The sequence below is a fragment of the Carettochelys insculpta genome, chromosome 15, assembly GCF_033958435.1.
Source record: "Carettochelys insculpta isolate YL-2023 chromosome 15, ASM3395843v1, whole genome shotgun sequence".
Classification (NCBI taxonomy): Eukaryota; Metazoa; Chordata; order Testudines; family Carettochelyidae; genus Carettochelys; species Carettochelys insculpta.
Genome location: NC_134151.1, coordinates 7136436 through 7157473, shown reverse-complemented (window position 1 = coordinate 7157473; position 21038 = coordinate 7136436). Strand labels below are relative to the sequence as shown.

The 21038-nt window shown below is 39.9% G+C and overlaps 1 protein-coding gene and 1 long non-coding RNA gene across 2 annotated transcripts in view; one reads left to right on the top strand and one right to left on the bottom strand.

Annotated features, from left to right (window-relative positions):
* The window catches only part of LOC142021100 (uncharacterized), a 95533-nt gene extending 89745 nt beyond the window's left edge, over positions 1–5788 (bottom strand). Inside the window, exon 1 of the long non-coding RNA XR_012647594.1 lies at positions 5658–5788. This is a non-coding gene — a long non-coding RNA (uncharacterized LOC142021100). The remainder of the gene's footprint in view (positions 1–5657) is intronic.
* The window catches only part of DOCK2 (dedicator of cytokinesis 2), a 454537-nt gene that overhangs the window by 312403 nt on the left and 121096 nt on the right, over positions 1–21038 (top strand). Inside the window, exons 28-29 of the mRNA XM_075010079.1 lie at positions 7654–7752; positions 13327–13421. Of these exons, the coding sequence (XP_074866180.1) occupies positions 7654–7752; positions 13327–13421 (194 nt within the window). The remainder of the gene's footprint in view (positions 1–7653; positions 7753–13326; positions 13422–21038) is intronic.

The window sequence follows — 21038 nt, the reverse complement described above, 5'->3', positions numbered from 1 at the left end:
GATGGATTTCCACTCGGTACAGCTAAATGAGGTGAAAAGCAGGTTTAGACATTCCATGGGCCCTTCTTTTGAAAGAGCAGTCCTCATGGCGCTGCATTTTTTTTGATCTCTGGACTGTTCTTGCAAAAGAGCAGGGGTTGTGTGGATGCTGTTTATCTAAAGAGCAGATTGACCTTTCGCTCTGTTTTTTTGTGTGTGGATGCAATCTTTCAAGAGAAGTTTTTTCAGAAGATTTCTTCTGGAACAACTTCTTTTGAAGGATTGCTGCAGTGTAGATGCTGCCTTACAATGCATATACATTGGGAAAATTGGCACGCATTCTTTAGCAACAATATAACTTTACCAACATGCTCGTAAATGGGACTTAGTCATTTTCGGGAAAACCCTGAGGCTCAGGGAGTTACGCAGGTTTTTCTGACAAATCGGTAAACAACTCCGGGCTCCGTATAGCACAAGTTCAGTTGCACCATTGCTGCAAAAGATTGTCTACAACTCTTCGTATAGAGAAGGTCTTGGTGGAATCCTTTGAGGTCACCGTAGAACTAATCAAGAAACTGCTAAATGTGGCAGAATATTTGTGCAGTTGAGTCTAGGATTTTCAGAATTATGCTGTATGTTGACCCACATTTTTTTGAAAGAAAATTAAATGTAAGGGGTAATTTTTCAAAGTTGTTCCATTTCCCCTGAGTGTAATGGAGATATTTCAAAACAGCCCTATGCACTGCTTTGACAATTCCGGGGTTGATTTATATTAAGCCTCTCTGTGTGAGTGCACTTCAGGTTTTTAATTTGATTTTTTCCTGCTGTTGTCTGCAGTCAGTGTAGCTGAAAAAGAATAAAAGTGATTAAAGGGTGATCAGCTTCTCAGAATGCAGGAGTTAGTTTTGGTTTGGTTTTAGTTTTTAAATAAAGAAATACACAAAGCAGTTGTTTAAGACATTTGGCCTTCGTGATCCATGGAAAGCTACCGAATAGGGCTATATAAAGATAAAAGATGCCACCTCAAGCTTGTTTATATAATCACATATTTGTTTCTGTGTAATAAACAAGGGAAACAAACTAAATTGCTGCACTATAAATGATTCCACTAGGCTCTGCAGCTGACCTCTCATCTCTACTGGTGTTTTTCTTTGTAGCTAATTCTCAGACAATGTGCTGTTTCCTTTCAGCTTTCTACTGTTGTATATTACTCTTCATTCCAGATCACATCTACTGCTATTTCTCTTTTTCTAGTTCCCAAGACAGCTTCCATTCCCACCTCTTTCCCCGCAAGAGACTGGATGTACTTCACTAGAGGAAAATTATTTAATTTGTACGATACAATAAACTAGAATTAGATACACTTAAAATAGCCTCTTCATATAATTGTATTTTGTGCTTTTACAGTTTCTGCAGAATATTAACCTGCAGATGTCTTTAATTTGGAGGGGAATGTAGAAGATTGGCAGACCTGAAAGAATCTGGAGCTTATAATGTTTTTAGTTAGCCACATCTTTTCCAGCCCAACTGGACCTTAACAGGTCACTCCCAGCCCAGGGTGGAATGGGTACAAAGAATGACAGCTACCTGCAAGGTCATGGACATAAGCTCCCTCCCTACTCAGTTGAAGTTGGAGATTTTGAAAGGAAGGATGCCTGTTATCTGGATGGGAAGTTATGTCAGATATCTAAAGTGACCTGGAAGAAGGCATGAAAGCAAGTAGATCCTAGAGAAAGAATGACACTTGTGTGGGATGAGAGGTGCTTCAAATACTGGCTGATAGCTCCACAGATAATTGTGAGAGGAAGGCTTGTAGCATGGCATAATACTTCTGAATTTTGGAAGAATACCTTGCGAGCATAATATCTGCATTAGCCTTAAAAGAACAATCTTGAGAGAGGTTTAATTGTGGAACCTTTAATTGTCTTTAAATTTGAAAGAAGCTGCTTTTATTCCCATAGCATTTCTGTTGTAAAATTACTTATACCCTGTATTACATTTTCCCATTAATTAATCAATCAAATTTTGGTTAATTATCCTCTTAGTGTTCAACTCAACTCTAGGCTATACTAAATTTTACCTCCTGTGTAGTGTAAACAGTGGAACGAGAATACCACAGACTTGGGTATTTTTAATCAGAAACTACAAGCTGTCAGTAAGTTGTGCAAACAGAGTACCAATGCTTTGGTTGAGCCATCTATAAAAGACAAGAAGGTCCAATGAACTATGAGATATCAAAAATAAATGTAAAAATGGAATATGAAACCTAATACAGCAAAGGTTGGATCTGCTTCATTGTAAACAGCAAAATAAAAAAAACAACAAAAATGTTCAAGTACAAGCTGTGAGAAATGTATGAGGAACAGATCGATTTTCAAATTTCAAACACCATGTACGCATTTGATAAACACAACAGGTTGGTACATAACGGCCTATCACAATTTTTGTATTTTTGGTATAGGCCGGGGTCAGCAATCTTTCAGATGTGGAATGCCAATATTTGGCCTTTTGACCTCTGTATATGGTCTGAGTGCCGGTGATACTTTTAAAATCAGTAATAATCCTGCTTACAACAACTTCATTAATAAATAAATTAAGGTGCAGAGCTTTACCATTTAGGTGTAGTTGGGTAGCATTAGCTGGTCTTTTGCTAATCCACAGGTGGCATGGCTTTGAGCAAGCTCCTGGTTACATGGGGGTTTAAATCGTGATGGGAACTTTCTGAGTCACTATAGGGGCTTGTCTGCATACTTGGCTCAATCTAATTCTTGACCTTCCCCCCACCCCTCCACTCTCTGATTTGCTCACCTTGATTATCTTTTTCTGATTTGTCCTCTTTGCTTACTGTTTTTGGTTCTCTGTGCCTTAAATATTGAGTCTGTTCTGGTCTGGCTGTGGTCTGAAGAAGTGGGTCTGTCCCACGAAAGCTCACCTAATAAACTATTTTGCTAGTCTTTAAAGTGCTACTTGACTGCTTTTTGTTTTGATAATGTATATTAATGTGACTTATGTTTGTGTAATACCTGTTACCCAGAAAGTTCTCAAACTATGGGTCATGCTTTCACCAGTTTTGCATTCCACTCCATTGTTTTCAGTAGAGTTAATCTGTGCCTGATTTGTACTGTGAAAATTATATTCACAAACATGTAAACCAATTTTATTGCAGTTATGCCTTTTTGTACTTTTAAAATAAAAATCAAATATCAAAAATCAATCTTTTTGTACTTTTAAATAAAAATCAAATATTCTGCTAAGGCATGCCTTTAACTATTGCCTTTCATATGTCTTATACCATTAGCATTTAAATTTTATTTTGATTGCTTTTTGTGGACATGTATGTGGGTTTTGCATGTTGAGACTATGGACATATATCATGATACACAAGCATAACCATTAGTCAGCCACATGAACCAAATACTTTCCACCCTCACTCCATGTGCACATATACCTGCATGTAAAAAAATCTCAAAATTAAACCCGCAATATACCTAAGTGAATGTACAATGTATGCTAGATTAAAATTGAAGGAGAGCTTCATTCCTTACTATTTGCTATTTTTCTCTAGTGTGTTTATTTTAGTTTTATTTGTGGTACTTGTGCATTATTTGAAGTTACTACGGCAACCTCTTACCATCTGGTATCATAAAGTATGCTAGGATTTGGGTTGCTAGGTGCTCAAGTTTATCTTTCTCCCACGACCCTAACACTTTCTTAATGGTTCTTTTCCCATCACTGTTGAGTAATGCAGCTTGTGGGCATTGACTTCAGTGGGAATGAGGCAAATAAACATCTCCCCTCTCCAAAGCTTACAAAACCACATTTGATTTCTTGATTATCTTATCGCTGTCTATATCTGTAAATAGTGTTTGTTCTTTTTAGCTTGTACTAAGGCTGGAAAACACACACTGTGGTTTTTTAATGTTCGATGGTTTGTGCCATACAGATTTTCTTCACTCTTTGGGTGTTATGAGTGTTTACTAGAGGAGAGGGTTTTTCCTCCTCTGTATCTTATTGTCGTGTGACATCCTACTGATGCTTTTTGTACTTACCAAGGATAGAAGCATAATATTCTAACAGCTGCCTAATTATTATTTTCATAATGATGTATTACATTTTTTAAATGCAGTCAATTATTTGATTAACATATACTGATTTGTTAAGAAGTGATATTGTCAAACTGGTGTGAAGATCTTTCTGTATATGGATTTAGTAGATTAATATATGTGACTTGTAACATCTCTTGATGGAAACGTTTTCTAAGCAGACACCTGCCTTTTAACATTATTTTAGGTATTATTTCATTGGTCAAGTGTTCACTGTGATTACGCTTACATTCTACTCGTTTGACATAGTTTCAATCATGCATCCGTCTGCTGTGATTCATTAGATACATCTTAGCAAGGCTAAGCACAGCTGACGTGACTTGTCAAGTTTATCTGAATAACTTCATCTTCTCTGCAACTTTTTTAAATTTCCATTTAAATATTCAGTTACCCACATACAGTGCTTGTTTAAAAGAGCACCTTAACATCACACAGTCAACTACCATGTTTGCATGAAATTGATTCCAAATTTCTTCTGCCCGTATGATAAACATACTAAGGGATTTTATATCCGATTGTTTAATATGTGAAATGTATTGTATTGTGAAGTAGTTAACGGTTCTTAACTCTTGTGTTATAAGATCTTAGACAATGCAGATGAATTTAGATGAATACGCATATTTTTGCTGACACAATTCTGAAGTATTCATAACTTCTAACAGTATGGAAATGGTGCTGTTGAGAATACCTGAGCACATTCAAAATGAGAGGCTACTGCATAAAGACTGTTTATTGCTGGCTCTTGGATGAGGTGCAGGGGGAGAGCAAGTTTTCAATTTCAGAAATCAAGTGGTTAATTATAATTCTCAAGATTGCTATATGTAAACAAAGTTCATATGAATATAAATATATACATATATATAAATGCAACATGCTGTCCAGATTTCTAGGATATTGGGAAGGGGAGGGGGTGGATTTTGACAGCAAACCTGCTATACTGGCACTTTCTATTTCATCTATCAATCAGTCACACTGCTGTGAAAGTTGCTGCCACAAACTGTCTGGCAAAACTGTGATATTTGTTGGTAGCAGAACTGCCTTCATGAACAAACATATGTCATCTGTTAATTTCCACAATTCCGCCGGACAAGTTACTAAGCATATGCACTCAGGCTACACTGTACTACTACCTACTGCTAGACAGATTGTAAAAGTTGGTTGCAGCAAATAAATTAATATCCTTAAAGTAATTTTGCCTGAACAGCTAAATAGTACATTTACTAGAGCCTAGTACAGAGAGTGCTTATCTCAGCAAATGGTTACTTCAAATTAGTGAGAGAAAAAACAGTCAGTAGCATCTCTGAATGCTCCTTAACGGAGAAAAATACAAGACATGCTTTTGTGTGTAATATTCTGTAATTTGAGCTGGCAGTTATTCCTTTCAAAATTAAAGTCATGACATTGGAAAAAAATAACTGTCTCACCACTGCAGCTTGCTATTTCTGCCAGTTGTGGATTTTAGTTCACAAAAGAGACTAATTTGAGCAAAACCTGCAAAAGTAAACTACTGTAGAAAATAAAACCAACATTTCCTATTAGGAGAATATCAGTAACCACAACCATACAAATCCTTACCTGAAAGCTTTGGGATTACCCCCAGAAAATGTATCTTCTTAGTCTTACATAGTAGGCAAGGCTCTGGCTATCACTAATATTACTCCAAAAGAAGGTATAATAAGTCCTTTATGTTGGAATTTTCACTGTTTATACGCAAGAACTGTACTGGGTCTGCTCACGTAGGAATAAATAAAAAAAAAATCAGTACAAACTGAACAGCAGCTACCATATGAAAGTAAAAGACCTCTAGTGGCCATAACCTGAAGTTAAAAAGGCTTTCCCTTTTTTGCAGTCAGTAAAAGACAAAATGGTTGGGGTGGGATAAACTGCAGCTGATTCTTTGCAGTAATGTTTGACTTTGTTGCATTTCTGATGGTAACAAATATAAAAGTCCATCTGAATTAAAAGAGGAATATTATTTCCCCAAACCAGTACATATTAACAATGAACTTGTGCGTGGAAAAATAGGGACTAATGGTTTACTTGTAAAGTTATCAAATGTGAAGTTTTGAGTAAATCTGTCAGAGCACAATTATGTCCTAGACTTGTATCTGCTTCCTCTTTTTGTCATTGAGGCTACAGTTGCACTAGAGAATTTTGCTGACAAAACCCCAGTTTGGTCAACAAAATGCATTTTGAGTGTGGATGTTCCATCAGATTTGTTGACAGTTTGTCAACAAAACTCAGCACTTTTGCTGGCAACATTCTGCCTGTCAGCCACAAGGCATAACGCTGCTGTCGACAAATTCTGTCAACAAAAAAGCTGTGTGGGTGATCTGTGGGGTGGGAAGGGCACTTCTCTTGACAGACTGTGCTTCCGGGTGCCTGTTTTGTCGACAGAGCTGAGTTCTCTCCTGACTGGCTTTTGTGTGTGGCCGAACTCTGTCAACAGAAGTTTAGTCAGGAAAATCTCTTCTAACAATGACTTCTATTGACGCATCACTGTAGTGTAACCATAGCCTGAGAAAATGTATACGCAGTAGTCTGATTTCAAAATAAGCTATTCTGGAAGAGCTATTCTGAAATAGCTTATTTTGAAATGAAATTCTTTTATGGGAAGAAGGGTTCTTTCAAAGATGGGGTTTACTTTCTAAAGAGCTGCGTCTACACTGTTTTTTGTCTTTCATAAGAAGCTCTTTCAAAAGAAGAATATGCAAATGAGGTGCCAGATAGGTAAATCTGGCACCTCATTTGTATTTTTGATTTCCCTCATTTGCATGCCTCTTTTGAAGGAGGAATGCAAGTGTAGACTCAGCCATAGTGTTCTTCAAGAAGAAACTTCAATCATTTAAGCCTTATAATTTTATCCTGAAAATGTGGTAAATAGGAAACACTTCTGTAAAATAAAATTGAAATCTAAAATTATAAATAATTTCCATTTTATTTCAAAGCCATTTTGAAATTCAGAAGAATACAATATTTCTTTGTATTACAGTTTCAAAGAATGTAATAGGGATCAAAACACATTTGATAGGGTTCAACAGAAGCTTCTTGCAAAATAAAAAATAAGCTAATAATATTCTCTCTTTTTTAGATGTTTATTATCCTCCGAGTAGAATTCATTCACAGGAATATACATTAAATTATGTTAAGGATATTCAGAAAAATCTTACAGAAAGTTTTCATTTGTTGTGAATCTGTTAGAAAAGTGCTATGGAATATCACATTCTTTTTAGGAATTTTGAAGGCCGTATAAAGTCATATCCTGTAGGAAGTCGGATCATGGTCTCGCCTCTCTTTTACGACTCATAGAACTTTTTCAACAAAGAAACTTGCTTTGTGTACAGGTAGTGACCTAAGTATTGTCAGTTGTAACTTATTGTTTTAGCATATGTCACAACATCTACATAATGAGAAGCACCTTTGAAAAATTCTCCTTCTCGGCCTCACCTTCAGGATTTTTTATTTTGACATAATGATTTGGTATTGCAAGATATAATCCATTATTTTCTTTCCTAAATTAATTATCTTGATGTGCATTTCCTTACTATTTTTATTTTTTTCTTTATTTTAGAGTCATTTTGTGGCATGCATGACAGCAATCTTAAACCAAATGGACAACCAACATTACTCTTTTTACATTGAAACCTTTCAGACAAGTTCAGAACTAGTGGTGAGTACAAAGTATCCACAAATGAAGCTAACACATAGACAAATGACTCTCTCATACTTCATAATTCATACTGGCCTGCTCAGTATATTTGGTTCAAGTAACCATTCCTGCTGAAGTACAGCAGATTACTTTGCCAAATACTCGACATAGTTTCTATATAGAGAGTATCATCAATAGGTGGATACGCATTTGTTGTATATATTGTGACAGGATGAGACCAGGGGAGCAACTCGCAAGAGGAAAGGAAGCTCAACATAATCCTGGCAATCAGGCATAGTGGGGGGAGCTGGGGAAGAGGTTGCTCTAGATCCATTAGGGCCAGCTCGTCCCACTTAGGACAGCCTTTCAACACCCTCCCCCCAAGTAGGGCCACGGGAGAAAGTGTGATAGCAGGTGAGTAAGAAGGCTGGAATTTCACACAAGCAAGGAATGAGTTAGAGAGTGTTCTGGAGGCTGGATATTTGCTCCAAAGAGAGCGGAGGTGGGGAGTGGCTCCTGTGGGTACCATGAGGGCTCAGCCAAAGGCTAAGGGGACTGAGGTCTGAGCTTGTTTGAGCCAGGTGGGGCTCTTACCAGTTTCACTTTGGGACTTGAAACCAGAGCCCAGACCCCTGGCAGGGGCAACCAGGCTCCACACTATGGGACCATGACCTGAACAGAGGACCGGGGCCCAGGAGTGACATTGAACCTGCCACAATATCCTTTGCCCCATAGTCCCTACACTAAAGAGTGATTGTATGATACCAGGAGTTGGATGTTATCTCATTCAGAAGCTTGAAAAGATATAGGCCAGATCTCCACTAGACCTAAAGTCGATTGTAGAAACACAATTCTGGCTATTGCAATTGCTTAGCTGGAATCAAGGTATCTACAATCGACTTACCTGGCTGTCCTCACTGACGGAAGTCAACAGCAGAAGCTTGCCCATCAACCTCCCTTGCTTTTCATGAGGTCGAGGAGACAGGGGTCAACTGTTGATCCCTGATAATTTGATTTAGCACATCCCCACTGGGCATGTGAAATTGACCCTTGGAAGATTGACCCTGACTGAGCCAATCTTTCAGGTAGTGAAGGCATACCCATACATTTTGCTGTATTAGGTAGATCATTGTATTACTATTTTGGTCTTCCCTACACGTTGGAGAGATGAGTTAGATACCTTGCTAAGAGATTACTCTGTTAAATGTTGAACTCTTCAACAACTCTTCTCCAAAGTGCCTAGGTTAATATGTTCTCTGCTGTGACTTTTTTATCTTCATTTTCTATGGCTTATTTTTGCTCTACAGCTCATTGTAGTGAGTCCTTAACATTTATTCTTTTATTTCTGTCTTACAACTGCTATTTTATGGGACTTTGGTCCCACTTCTCCCTGTCTTTCATCTCCGTTAATAACTCCATTACTTACCTAGATTTTCTCTGTTGGGTACTCTGTGTCTAAGTTGTCTGATTCTCGTGGTGCACTTGGGTTTGGCCCAGGTTTGGTTAGAAGTTCCTAGGAGCTGCTCTAACTTGTACCAGCTGATACATTCCTTACATGATTGCTGCAGTTCTCTGAATACGCTTCTTTCCTTGTCCTCTCTGCTCTTGAAATACTCCTTCTATTGTACCCAGCTTTTGGCCAATTGTAAGCTCCTCTACAAAAATTCTCAAATGGCCAGAATCCGATAGCCTTTCAGAGAGTTCAAATGGTGCAGATCATGGCAAATCCAAGCACAGCTAATCCTGGATTAGCTAATCACTTCGCTTTTCCAGATCTTATCCATCAACTTCAAACTTGCTCTTGCTTTCCCTATTCTAATGTCTATTTCCTTCTTATAGTCTAGATCATACATTATATTGCTCCCCAAATATGTGAACTTCTCTACATCAGCTATTTCAATCCCATCTACACTGACCTTCCTTCCTATTTCCTTATCTCCAAATACCATTGTTTTTGTTTTATTGATGTTCATAATCAGTGCATACCCCTTCCCTTCCTCATTTAGAATCTGCACCGTTTTTGCTAGCTTCTCCTCATCTTCCTCACTGATAACAATATCATCTGCAAACCTCAAGTTGTTAATTCTTTCCCCATGCACAGATATCCCTTCTACCTCTTCCTTGATCTTATCCATCGCTCTCACTAGATGTGTGATGAAGATACTCGACGATATCGGATCTCCTTGTCTCATATCTCTACTCATTCTAAACCAACATCCCAACTCCCCACAATTTCTCACCTCTTGCCTCCACATTGACATTGATATCCTTCAATAACCATATCAGTATCCACTCCATATGACTCCAACACCACCCAAGTCACTTTCTGATCTATCTAGTCAAATGCCTTCTCAAAGTTGATGAAACGAATATTGATATTCTTGTTTTTTCGTTGTGCTTTCTCTGCTATCAATCTTAGTGTCACTATCTGCTGTATGGTACTTCTATCTTTCCTGAACCTCACTTGCTCATCCACTAGATGTTCTTCTATCTGAGATCTGCGTCTCTCCATCAGTATCATCATCAGCACCTTGCCTAGTTGACTCGTTAGGGCAATCATTCTGTAGTTCTTGCACTCAAATGTACTTCTTTTCTTGGGTATTGTCACTAGCATGGATCATGTCCATTCCTTAGGTGCCTTCCCTTCTTTCCATTCTATATTCCATATTCGTTGTATTTCCTGAATCATACTTTCTTCATTGTATTTGATCATCTCTCTCATGATATTATAATTTCCAGGGCTCTTGTTGTTTAGTCATTTCACTGCTCTTTCTGCTTCCTCCTTCAAAATATTGTTCTTGCTCTCAATGCTCAGTGGAGATCTCTTTCAGTTCTTTGGTCAGTCTCGCTGAGACGCTTGAGTCCAACAGTGCTTTATACAGATCAGGGCAATATCTCATCCATCGCTGCAGAATCTTCTCCTTGTTCATGAAAACCTCTTCATTCTCATCTTTGATCAGCATCTGTGTTGGCTGCCACTTCCTATTAATATTCCTAATCATTTTATACACCTCTCTGGTCTTACTTTCACCATAATACCTCTCTGAAGCTTCACACTGCTCCTCTAACCATTTTGCCTTATCCTTTCTGGCTGCTTTCCTTACCTCATTGCATTTCACTCTAAATTGATGTTCTGCCCTCTTGGAAACATCCTGTCTGATCTTCAGCACTGTCTTTTCTTGGACCAACTTCAGTTTGTCCTGGGTAATCCACTTCTGGTTGATCTTTTCTTCTTCCAGAACAGTTTGCTCAATTGCCTCTTCTATTGCCATGGCGATCCCTTTGCTCTCTTACCTAGGTCTTTCTCTGTGGCTGCATTCCTAATCTTCTCTTTGAGTGCTGCTCTGCAAGCATTTCCTGTTTCTTCCTTGCCTAGCCTCATCATGTCTCTTCTCTTAATCTGTGACTTACACTTTCTCTTGAGTTTTATCTTGATATTTGCGATCACTAGACTGTGGGCTGAGTCTATATCTGCTCCTTGGAATGTTCGACACTGCTGTACTGATGTTACCCATGTTCTTCTGATCAAAATCATATCTATCGTGTTCTTGGACTTCCCATTATTCAATCTCCATGTCCACTTCCTACAGTCCTTTTGTTGGAATCTTGTGCTGCAGATCACCATCTCATGCTCCGTAGCAAACTGTAGTAATTTCTTACCTCATTGTTTCTTTCTCCATATCTTAACTTTCCCATGACTCTCTCCCAACCTTTCTTGTCTGTTCCAACCTTCTCATTCCAACCTCCTGTGATGATCAACATATCTCTGTTCAGTAGCTCCTCCAGTGTCTTTATCAAGTCTTTATAGAGTAGCTCAGTCTCTTCCTCCGTACTGTTTGATGTGGGTGCACACACCTGAATGACTGAGATGTTGAATGGTTTTGCTTCGAATCTCACTACCATCGTTGTTGCACTCACCGGTTTGTATCCTAATAATGCTTCTCTAGCTCTTTTGCTAAGAAGGAATCTGATTCCTGCCTCATGCTTTGTTTCATTCCCTGACCAAATGACTTCACAACTGCACATGTCTCACAATGCCGTCCAAAGCATCTCCACCAGCCCAAGTATATTGCATCAGTATCTCTCCATCTCCTTCCAAAGCAGCTCTAATTTTCCAGTAGCTCACAGTGTTCAGACATTCCATGTTCCCATTGATAGTGTATGTGTTAGTTGTAATTTTCCTTTGGTCGCCAACTTATCAACCCAAACCTGGTTGCTCGACTAGTGTTGTGAACCTTGTTTGTCCAGGCGACATCTTAGCCAGCATCATTTATCATTTAGTTGTACTGTCATCAGATTTAATTTGTATTGTTATTCCATGGTCAGCACATCATCACTCATCTGACCAACCCTCCTCCTTTATCCAGGCTTGGGACTGGCATGGAATCCCTAAAGGCTTCATGGTGGAGTTCTTAATCTACTTGAACAAGTCAAAACAAAAGAATTGTAAAAAATGACATTATCATGCTTATTTTGTCTACTTTTTATTTAACACTTCATTTATTTCTGAATAGCATAAGGATAATTTCCAGACAATGGCTTGTTTCCAGACTATGCTCTTCAGAGACATTGTTCCTTTGCTTATCCTTAACCAATTCAACTGTTAAGAAACAGTCCAGTATTCCAGTGAGTGCCACTTATACAGTATCAGTGGGAGTTGATTTGTGTTTTGAGTGATTGAGCTGCCTCTTGAAGCTCACTATGGAAACCTTGGAGGTACAAGTCCATATATGCAAACAGAGCTAGAATAATTGTTTTAATGATTATTTTCCAGTATACTCTGTGTGTTTGGTAAGAGTTCTTTAGAAAAGATAGTTGGTTTTTGGTTTTGTGTTTTGTATGAATGTTTTATGTGCATGTATTTATTACTTTGTATGAATAATTTCTCTATATAATTTGCCCTCTATCTTCCCTAATATGTGTATAGAAAAATAGCTACATTTCTTAAAAAAAAACTGTACCATTCACTAAGAGACGACTCTGCTCTCTGTAAACAACTTTTCAACAATTCTGTTCCCAGTGTGTAAATTAATATATTATTTACTGTAAATTGTTTTTCTGGCCATTCATCTACGGCTTATCATTGCTCAACAGCTCAGTGAAATGTGATTTCCCCTTTTATTTTTAGTCTACAACTGCCATTTTACAGGATTTTGGTCCCAATTCCACTCCCATTGAGGTCATCGGTAGCTTTGCCATTGACTTCAGTAAGAGCAAAATGGAGCATTTCAGGTCCACTGATGGTGGGGGAAGGAGGGGTCAAAGAGTGCAGTTGCCCCAGGGCCTGGTGATTTAAAGGGGCTTGGGGCTCTGGTCACCCTTGCTTCTGAGGTATTGGAAGCACCCGGATCCCTTTAAATAGCTGGTGGAACAACACCAAAACTCTCTTAGCAGTTCTTAGGGCTGCCTGAAGTGGGGTGGGTGCTGGAGCATGGAGCTGGAGGCTTTCACACTCATCTTGCCTAGGGGCTCAGCATGGCTGTTGGCTCCCAGGGAGCTTCTCTTATTGTGCTTTCCACACATCAGAGAATCAGCTTTGGAACATGATATTTGCAGGATATAAAATCATCACTGTATTGTGTTTTGTTGTTCTAGGACTTTTTGATGGAAACATTCATAATGTTTAAGGATCTTATAGGGAAGAACGTTTATCCTTCAGATTGGATGGCCATGAGCATGGTGCAGAACAGGTAATAGAGCCCTAAGAACTCTTTAAAAGTTTAAGCCATCTGACTGGGTCTTTTGCGCTGGTGAAGTGAACATCTTATATATACAAAATAGTCAGTGTTCTTTCTTTCAGAGGCCTTTTCAGTTTTAGTTCATGTCAAATATATTTACACTGTGAGAGAATTGATTTACGTAATGCATTGGAAATAACTGTCTGTGGCAAAGGTCTATTTTCAAGCATGGGGGAAAATGGTTTCTACCAGGCAGGAGTCAGTATCACAAGGAAGAATTAGAGTTGGCCTCCATGGTGTCAGGCTCTGCGAAGAGGCCAAGGAGTAAATACAGCTGTCTAGGTCTGTTTTTTCACAATGCTCCAATACTGTCTCTGTCGTGTATGGTTTGTTCTTTCTCTCATTATCTCTCCAGAGGTATACTAGAGAGTACCAGTGCCCCAGGAATGCAGTGTCTCTTATATAATTGTTTTACCCTCATGATGGAATGTTCCCTTGTTCAGGAGAGGTAGAGTTCTCAGCAGTAGCCTCCATCTTAGATCTTTAGACAGTATTTTATATGTTCAGGATCCAGGCTATTGAGGGTCCTGAAGATAAGGATCCAGACTTTTGAGTTTGACCCCATCTTCTAAGGGAAGCCAATGTAGAGAGTTGAGGACCAATTTGTGTCTGCTGTAGTCCATGTCACTGAAGAGATACGCTTCAGCTTCATGCCCAGGTATTTCACAGGTGTAGTCCAGGTGGGTGGTAATTAAGTCTCCTATAACCAAGATCTTCTGTGCTTCCATGTGACTGCTGGTTGACCTCTGCTGAAGTTTTAAGCATGAGTCTGGTGACTTTTCTTGAGTTTAATTTTTCCCTGCATTGCTTTCATTTAGAGAGAGTTGTGTGGTAACTCTACCAACAATTACAGTTGTTCATGGCCTTTGAAGAGAGAGCAAGGAGCAGATGCTGGCCTACAGGGCAGTCTACTTTGCTGGCAGTATCACAGTGTAGGCAGAAGACTGTGCAGCCTAGAAAAATGCAAACCAGGAGGGAGGAAAATGTAGATCTTAGCCTAGGTGAGTGGACAAGTGGAGCAAAGGCCTCATAGTGAGTGCCCTTGGTGAACCAGAGAGGCAATTCAGGTGCAGTTGCTCTGAACGCTGACAAAAAGAAAGGTGGAACCCCAGCAGCCCCACGGGTGGGAGCCAGCTGAGGTGCTGAGCCCTGCCAACAGCCCCAGCTGCAGGAACCCTAGCCAGGGAGTCAGGGGATGTGGCAAAAGTGCCACTGTGAGCCGGCTGGGGCTTAGCCCCTCAGCTGGTTCTCAACAATGGGGACCCCTGCCAGACAGGGGGAGGGGAGAGGAGGAGCTTGGCAGCACTGCAGGGGATCACTGCAGGAGTGGGGCCCCCCCTTCATGCAGCTGGCCTGACCTCCACTCACCTGGAAGCACTCAGGTCCTGAGGGTACCAGATGAGGAAAGTACAACCTGCAGCTGTATAGTGTAAGATCCATATGAGTTGCTTCTGTGTGTCTCAGAACTGAGACAGCTGGATACCTTCTAACAGCCATATTCTGACATCGTCTGAACAATTTTGCCTCCAACAAAGTGTTTGGGCAAATCCCGAAGTCTTGCTGTATTTAGCAAAATAGTCACAGAATGAATACTCCAAAGCAGTCGTGCTCCAAAACATAACAAACCTAATCCCTTTAACCTCTGAAAACTGCTTAACTGAAACTGATTGCAGGAAGGTACCCATTGTTAGAATAATTCCTTCATCAAAGATCAGTAGCCAGTGGAGACGTGGCTGGATACCTCTGTTTTCTAGCTGTTACGAGTTATAGACAGGTTCCTTTCAGGACATCTGTTCCTGAAGTGTAATATCAACATAGTGACAGTTTGGTGCCGCTGTAATGTTACTCACTTGTGCTTCACGCTATTAAAGGGGATTGACACATTTTCCTGAGATGAGTAATCAGGGTTTTACCTGAAACTTATCATTGTTCTTAGAACATCTCTGGATACTTTTATTTTGACTTTTTTTTTTCTTTAAAGGCAGGAAAATACATCCATAGTATATACCATTCTTCCAACATGGGCTGAGTCGGCTTCCATTTACTATTCAAATCAACAGAAACAGGACTGGACATTCACACTGATTACTACTTCTGTCAGACTATATCTACCCTGCAGAGCTATTTCAGGTGACCAAGGTATCCCGAAATAGTGACTCCATGTCTTTGAAACATACCAAGTATTTAAAAAAAAATTATTTTTTAAACCATGGGCGTGCTATTTCGGCATCCCTGTACACCTCGTTGCTAGAGAAGTAAGGGATGCCTCAAAATAGTGTGTAGGTAGCCTATTTCCAAATTAACTTAAACTAGCATATGCAATCTGTATAGCATAAGTTGCATATCTAATTTTTAGTTTAGGGCACAGTGTAGCCATAGCCTAAATGACTAATCCAATTGTGTCAAAACAACACACTCTTCAATGTTGAATCACATTGTTAATATCTTTCAGACTTATGTCTGGTGTAGAAATATGTACTTGTATGGTCATTGCCCTGAAAAAATCAGAGTCTTAAAAGCTGTTTTGCAAACTTATGGTAGTTCTCTGAAATAATCCATTTAGTTGGAATAGAAATTGTACGTGTATGTGTATGTGTAACATAATTCCAAAGATAGGCATGTTGAGTAATCATATCTTCAGAACGGTTGTCCTACAATTTGTAGTCATACTCAAGCAAGACTATGATCGATACAGACTATTTTTAATACAAATTGCTGTATGCGTGGGTGTGTCAGCAATGCAGAATTAGCCAGGGTCAGATCAGCCTCCAAGGACATCTAATCCAGGTATGAGCATCCCCACTGCAAACCTCTATTTGTGTTGAGACCCTTGTGTGTGAGGGCATATGAATGGTACTTAGTGGAGAGACATACTGATTCGTTTCCGGGCAACTCTGGAATGTTTTGTCTGTCTTTCAAGTGGACATTATGAAAAGCTACTGGAGGACTACAAGTACATCAATGACTTAGTCTCCATCACTTACTGCAGCATGGGTAGTTTGCAGTCTCTGGATGGGCAGCAGGGTGGACAGCACAGCTGGGCCCTAGTGGGGAAGAAGGTGTATGTGTTTGGGATGGGAGGGAGCCAGAGCTAGGCTCACTGGGTGGGTGATGGGGAGTGATTGTCTGGGTTGGGGGATGGGCAGGAGAGAAGCAGGAACTGGGTTGTCATAGGGGTATCTTTAACACTCTTCTCCTGGGGGAAATTTTGTATGCCTCTCTCTTGTAGCAGACGTACTTGCTGACAGGCATTGTAGAATAAATTACTATGATAATTGAAACTGGCAAGGTCACACAGTGTCAATTTGATTGTTAGAATTCATAAAATTGTCCAGAACTTTGAAATATTGCACACAATTTTTTTTCATTTTTAGTGCAATTTTCCCTCAGGAGTAAATTGGCATGGAGAAGGTAGAGGGTAACTGATAAAATTGGTATCTGCAGGGTTCCTGGAAGAAGTGAGTCTTTAGTTGGTGGGGGGAAGCCTAGGTTAAATTGAATTGAACTATTAACCTACCAAATTCAACTTGATTGAGCTTTTACCTAGAATTCCAACAGACTGGTCTATCCAAGAGAGAGCTGATAATGTTGTTGTGTTTTGTGACTAACGTGGGTTGGTTTCTGCTGACAGAAATGAGGAATCAGAGATGCCTGGACCTTGTTTAACTGTATTTTGAATCATGTCTATACACATACCTCTGGCTGTCCTCTTAATCCGTTTCCTGCCAGAATTGAGTTGTTTTATAGACCCGTTCTTGTTGGTTTTTTCACAGTTGCCCTGCAAGTAAGATTCCACTGACAGCAATTACTTCCAGGTTCTTTCACAGTTCAAGGGCAAGCTTACATTCTTAATGAGCAAATCTAATTTATTAAAGCAGTATTTTAATATTTTAGTGTCTAACCAGTCTCTTGTTGATTGACAGGCATATACTACTTTTCTTGTCTAAATTCCTCTGCTCTTTGCAGAAAACACATCACATCATACATGAGAACAGAACAATAACATATCAAACATTGCTCAGACTGTATGCCTTTAGGGACCATTGCATCAATTGACATGAGGAATTCACCTGTAACATTACACTTTGTAATGCCCCTGTTGACTAATAACTGTGGGCTGATTTGATTCAGGCAACCAGGGTTTATATTGTTAAAACTTCCATGTAGCAGCCAAATGAAAATGTTTAAAGATTTGGTCATATTAAAAATCATAGACTGCAAACTACCATTGCTACTAACATCACATTCAGTTATTTAATTATGTATATTTTGCAGTTCTAAGAGCTTTTCTGGTGAGAATTATGTAAGTCTGTTTCACCTTCAGGCTCTTAATGCTGTAATCTTGTGGTATCCATTGTTGCAGGGAAAGGTTATTTCAATGGTAATGTTATTTTTTTTTATTGTACAATCATTTGTGATGTTCTAATACCTTTTAAAAAGCTAATTCTCAGACTGTCTTTGTAACACACACAAAATAACCCAGCCCAGAGTGGTGGTAGAAAAATCCCAGGGAGAAGATTTTTGGGTTTTATTTTTAAGATAATATGAAAGTGTTGATTGGCCCAGTATCAGTGCTGCATTCACAAAAACAGCAAGGTTCCTTAAAGACTATCAGATTTACTTGGACAAGAGCTTTCATGGGCAAAACCCACTTTGTCATATGCCACAGGACTGCTTGTTCTTCATGTGGATGCAGACTAACATTGTGACCCCTCCAATAACCACATTCATAAGAACTCAGCATATCTACACTGTATATTTACTGGGCAGTGGATTATTTATAGAGTTTTGTAACCCTCTGAGGATATATTTGACTGAGAGAGCCTCCTATTTCTGAATTTGAAAGAATGTACATGACATGTAAGGCAGATCTATTGAGAAATGTCATCAATGACAGTGTAATTGGTGCTGCTTGTCTAAAGGCATTCACAAAGTCCAACAGCCCTCCCAAACGCTCCTGTTCTTTTTTTTTTCTTGTTGCTTTGCGTGCATCAGGAAAAGGAATGGTTGCTAACATTGCTCTGATTTTGCTAGTGCTTTATAGTATACCACAATGTCCAAAGCCAAAAACTGAGTGCACATAGTTGAAGGCAAAGAGCAGAGAGGAACAGGAAGATGACAGGGCAGAGGAGGACTTGGGGTGGGCAAAATAAGGCTTGCATGCTGATTCAGCTGCAAATTTTTGTTTCTGGCTGACCACAATCCTTTGGGCTGCCAATGTCCCAAGGCCTAGTGGGACTCTCAGGCAGGCTCCTGCCTTCCATGACCCCACACGCTGCTCAAAGTGACCAGATGCTGGGGCCAGCGTGTGTGTCTCTGTGCAATGTGCCCCACTGGTGGGATGGTTTTCTCTGTGCACTTCTCTGCTCCCCCAGTACAATCTTCACAGTTTCCATTGGCTGAAAACCAGTCAATAGGGGTTGCCCAGGTTGTACTTGTGAGTGCAGGCAGCTTGACCGAGCCCTCATCCCCTACCAGCATATGCAACACAGAACATACATGCTGACCTCAGCAGCAGCCTCTTTGAACAGCTGGCCACTTTGAGCACACGCTGGCCCTACGTAGGGATGTGGCAGGCAGGGAGCCTGCCCGAGGGTCCTGCTAGGTTGCTGGTCTTGAGCCCTCTAAGTAAGTGCTTCCTGACAAGAGCCTGCGCCAGGCACCCTGCCACATCCCCCATCCCCACTCCCTGACCCAGGTCACAACCCAAACCTTCTGCAGCCCTCCTACACCCCCTGTCCCTGGTCACAACTCCCTCCCACATACTGCATCCCTCCAACACTCCTCCCTCAGGTCAGAATCTACTCCTGCATTCAAACCCTCTCACAGACCCTGCACCCCAATCCCCTGCCTAGGTCACAACCACCTCCCTTCACCCAATCTCCCTCTCAGGTCCCACACCCCATCCATTAATGTCCTAGAACAGTGTAGCCCTTGACCACTTACCAAATTCTTGTAGTGGTCTACCATCAAAAATTACTGCCCACCCCTGGTGTTGCTGGAGGTGCAGCAGAAAAGTGCCTGTCTCCTCGTTCAATTCATACGGGCTTGGCATGGAAACTGTCAGACAGGTGGAAAAGAATTGATTTTTTTTTTCTACAAATGTACCAAAACCAACCTTGTTTCAAGTCTGGCCTGATCTGTTTAATCAGTATGATTTAATTGTGTGTGTGTTCATGAACTTTCAGTTGAACCTTATCTGAACTTTCTTGGCACTGCCTAGAGATCTAAAAATACTAAAGAGCTGAAATTCAAGTAAATTTCAAGCTGAGTCTGTATTTTCTGAAAAAAAAAAACTCAGTGAGAGACAAATTGTAAGGTGTTTTCTAACATTGCCTGCTATCCTGATTTCCAGTTAAACAATGTATCCATGAATAATCCAACTCACACTTGGTCAGTTTGTAATGAATTTCATGCATTGACTAGAACAGGTTGTCCATAGCTGCACAGTTTCAAGTCTTGCAAAGAGATCTGGAATAAAATGTTCCTCAGCTTTTTTACAGATCAAACTCAGAAGGCTTGGCTCACGTCTTACACAAAAAAACCCCAAAAAACAAACAAACCGCCCCCAAAAAAACAAAAACAAAACTCCCCAAAAACAAAAAACAAACAAAAACCCCACTATTGGAATGTTGCTCAGTTTATTTATTGTGGCTTCTGTAAATAGCTGGTTCTCTGTTATGATGCTGTTTTGTAATAGCTTGAAGATCTCCAGCTCCCACATCCTGCATACACTGAAATGTTGTTACAAAAACTGATCCAAATAAAAGTTTCAGTTAGTACTATCCAGCACCACCATCATCGTAGGAGCGCAGTATCAAGCTGTCTAAAAAGTGGCACGGAGTTCTATGCTCTCTCAGAATCACTACTAGACTGGGCAGCCATCAAACAAGTGAAACGACTCCCTTTCATTAATTAAATTACTCTATTTTTAATTTTTGAGGACACAAGTACTCAGACTCAGAATAGGCAAAACCTCCCATGTTCTTCCAAATAAGAGTTATTCCTCCTAGTGCCTGTTAATGTCTAAATCTCCCTGGCAGCTGGGTACCCAGGTGCAAGCAATGTCTTGGGTGCTTTCTATATGTTTGCAGTAGCTGCTGAACGAGTGGAACTACTCCATAAATTGTTAGTAATTTTAAAATTGGTTGTAAAACAGGATAATGAATATTTTTGACCCGTTGAAGTGCTGATTAGAAAATGTATCCTCTCAGTGAGAAGCATCTTCTTCCACTATTATGCCTTGAATCACAACAGTAATTGGCATATGTGCTACTAGAATGGATTAAGAGGTCACTGGTGAATCCTTCAGCAACACTCCACATGTCCATGCCACTGATTGCTGGGATCTATTTTTATCCTTCTCCAGTATTGTCCCAGATGAGTAAGTGAGAGCACTAACCTTTCTACATTGACACCAAAAGTCATGCTTAAAGTATGTGTCCCAGTCTTGGAGAAATATTAGTTGCGAATAAAGAGTTATAGTTTGAGGAAGGGAATATCTGACAACATTGTCAGGGATAGTGGTAAAAAATGCCTTGTTCTCTCAAGTGCAAAGTTAATTTTAGT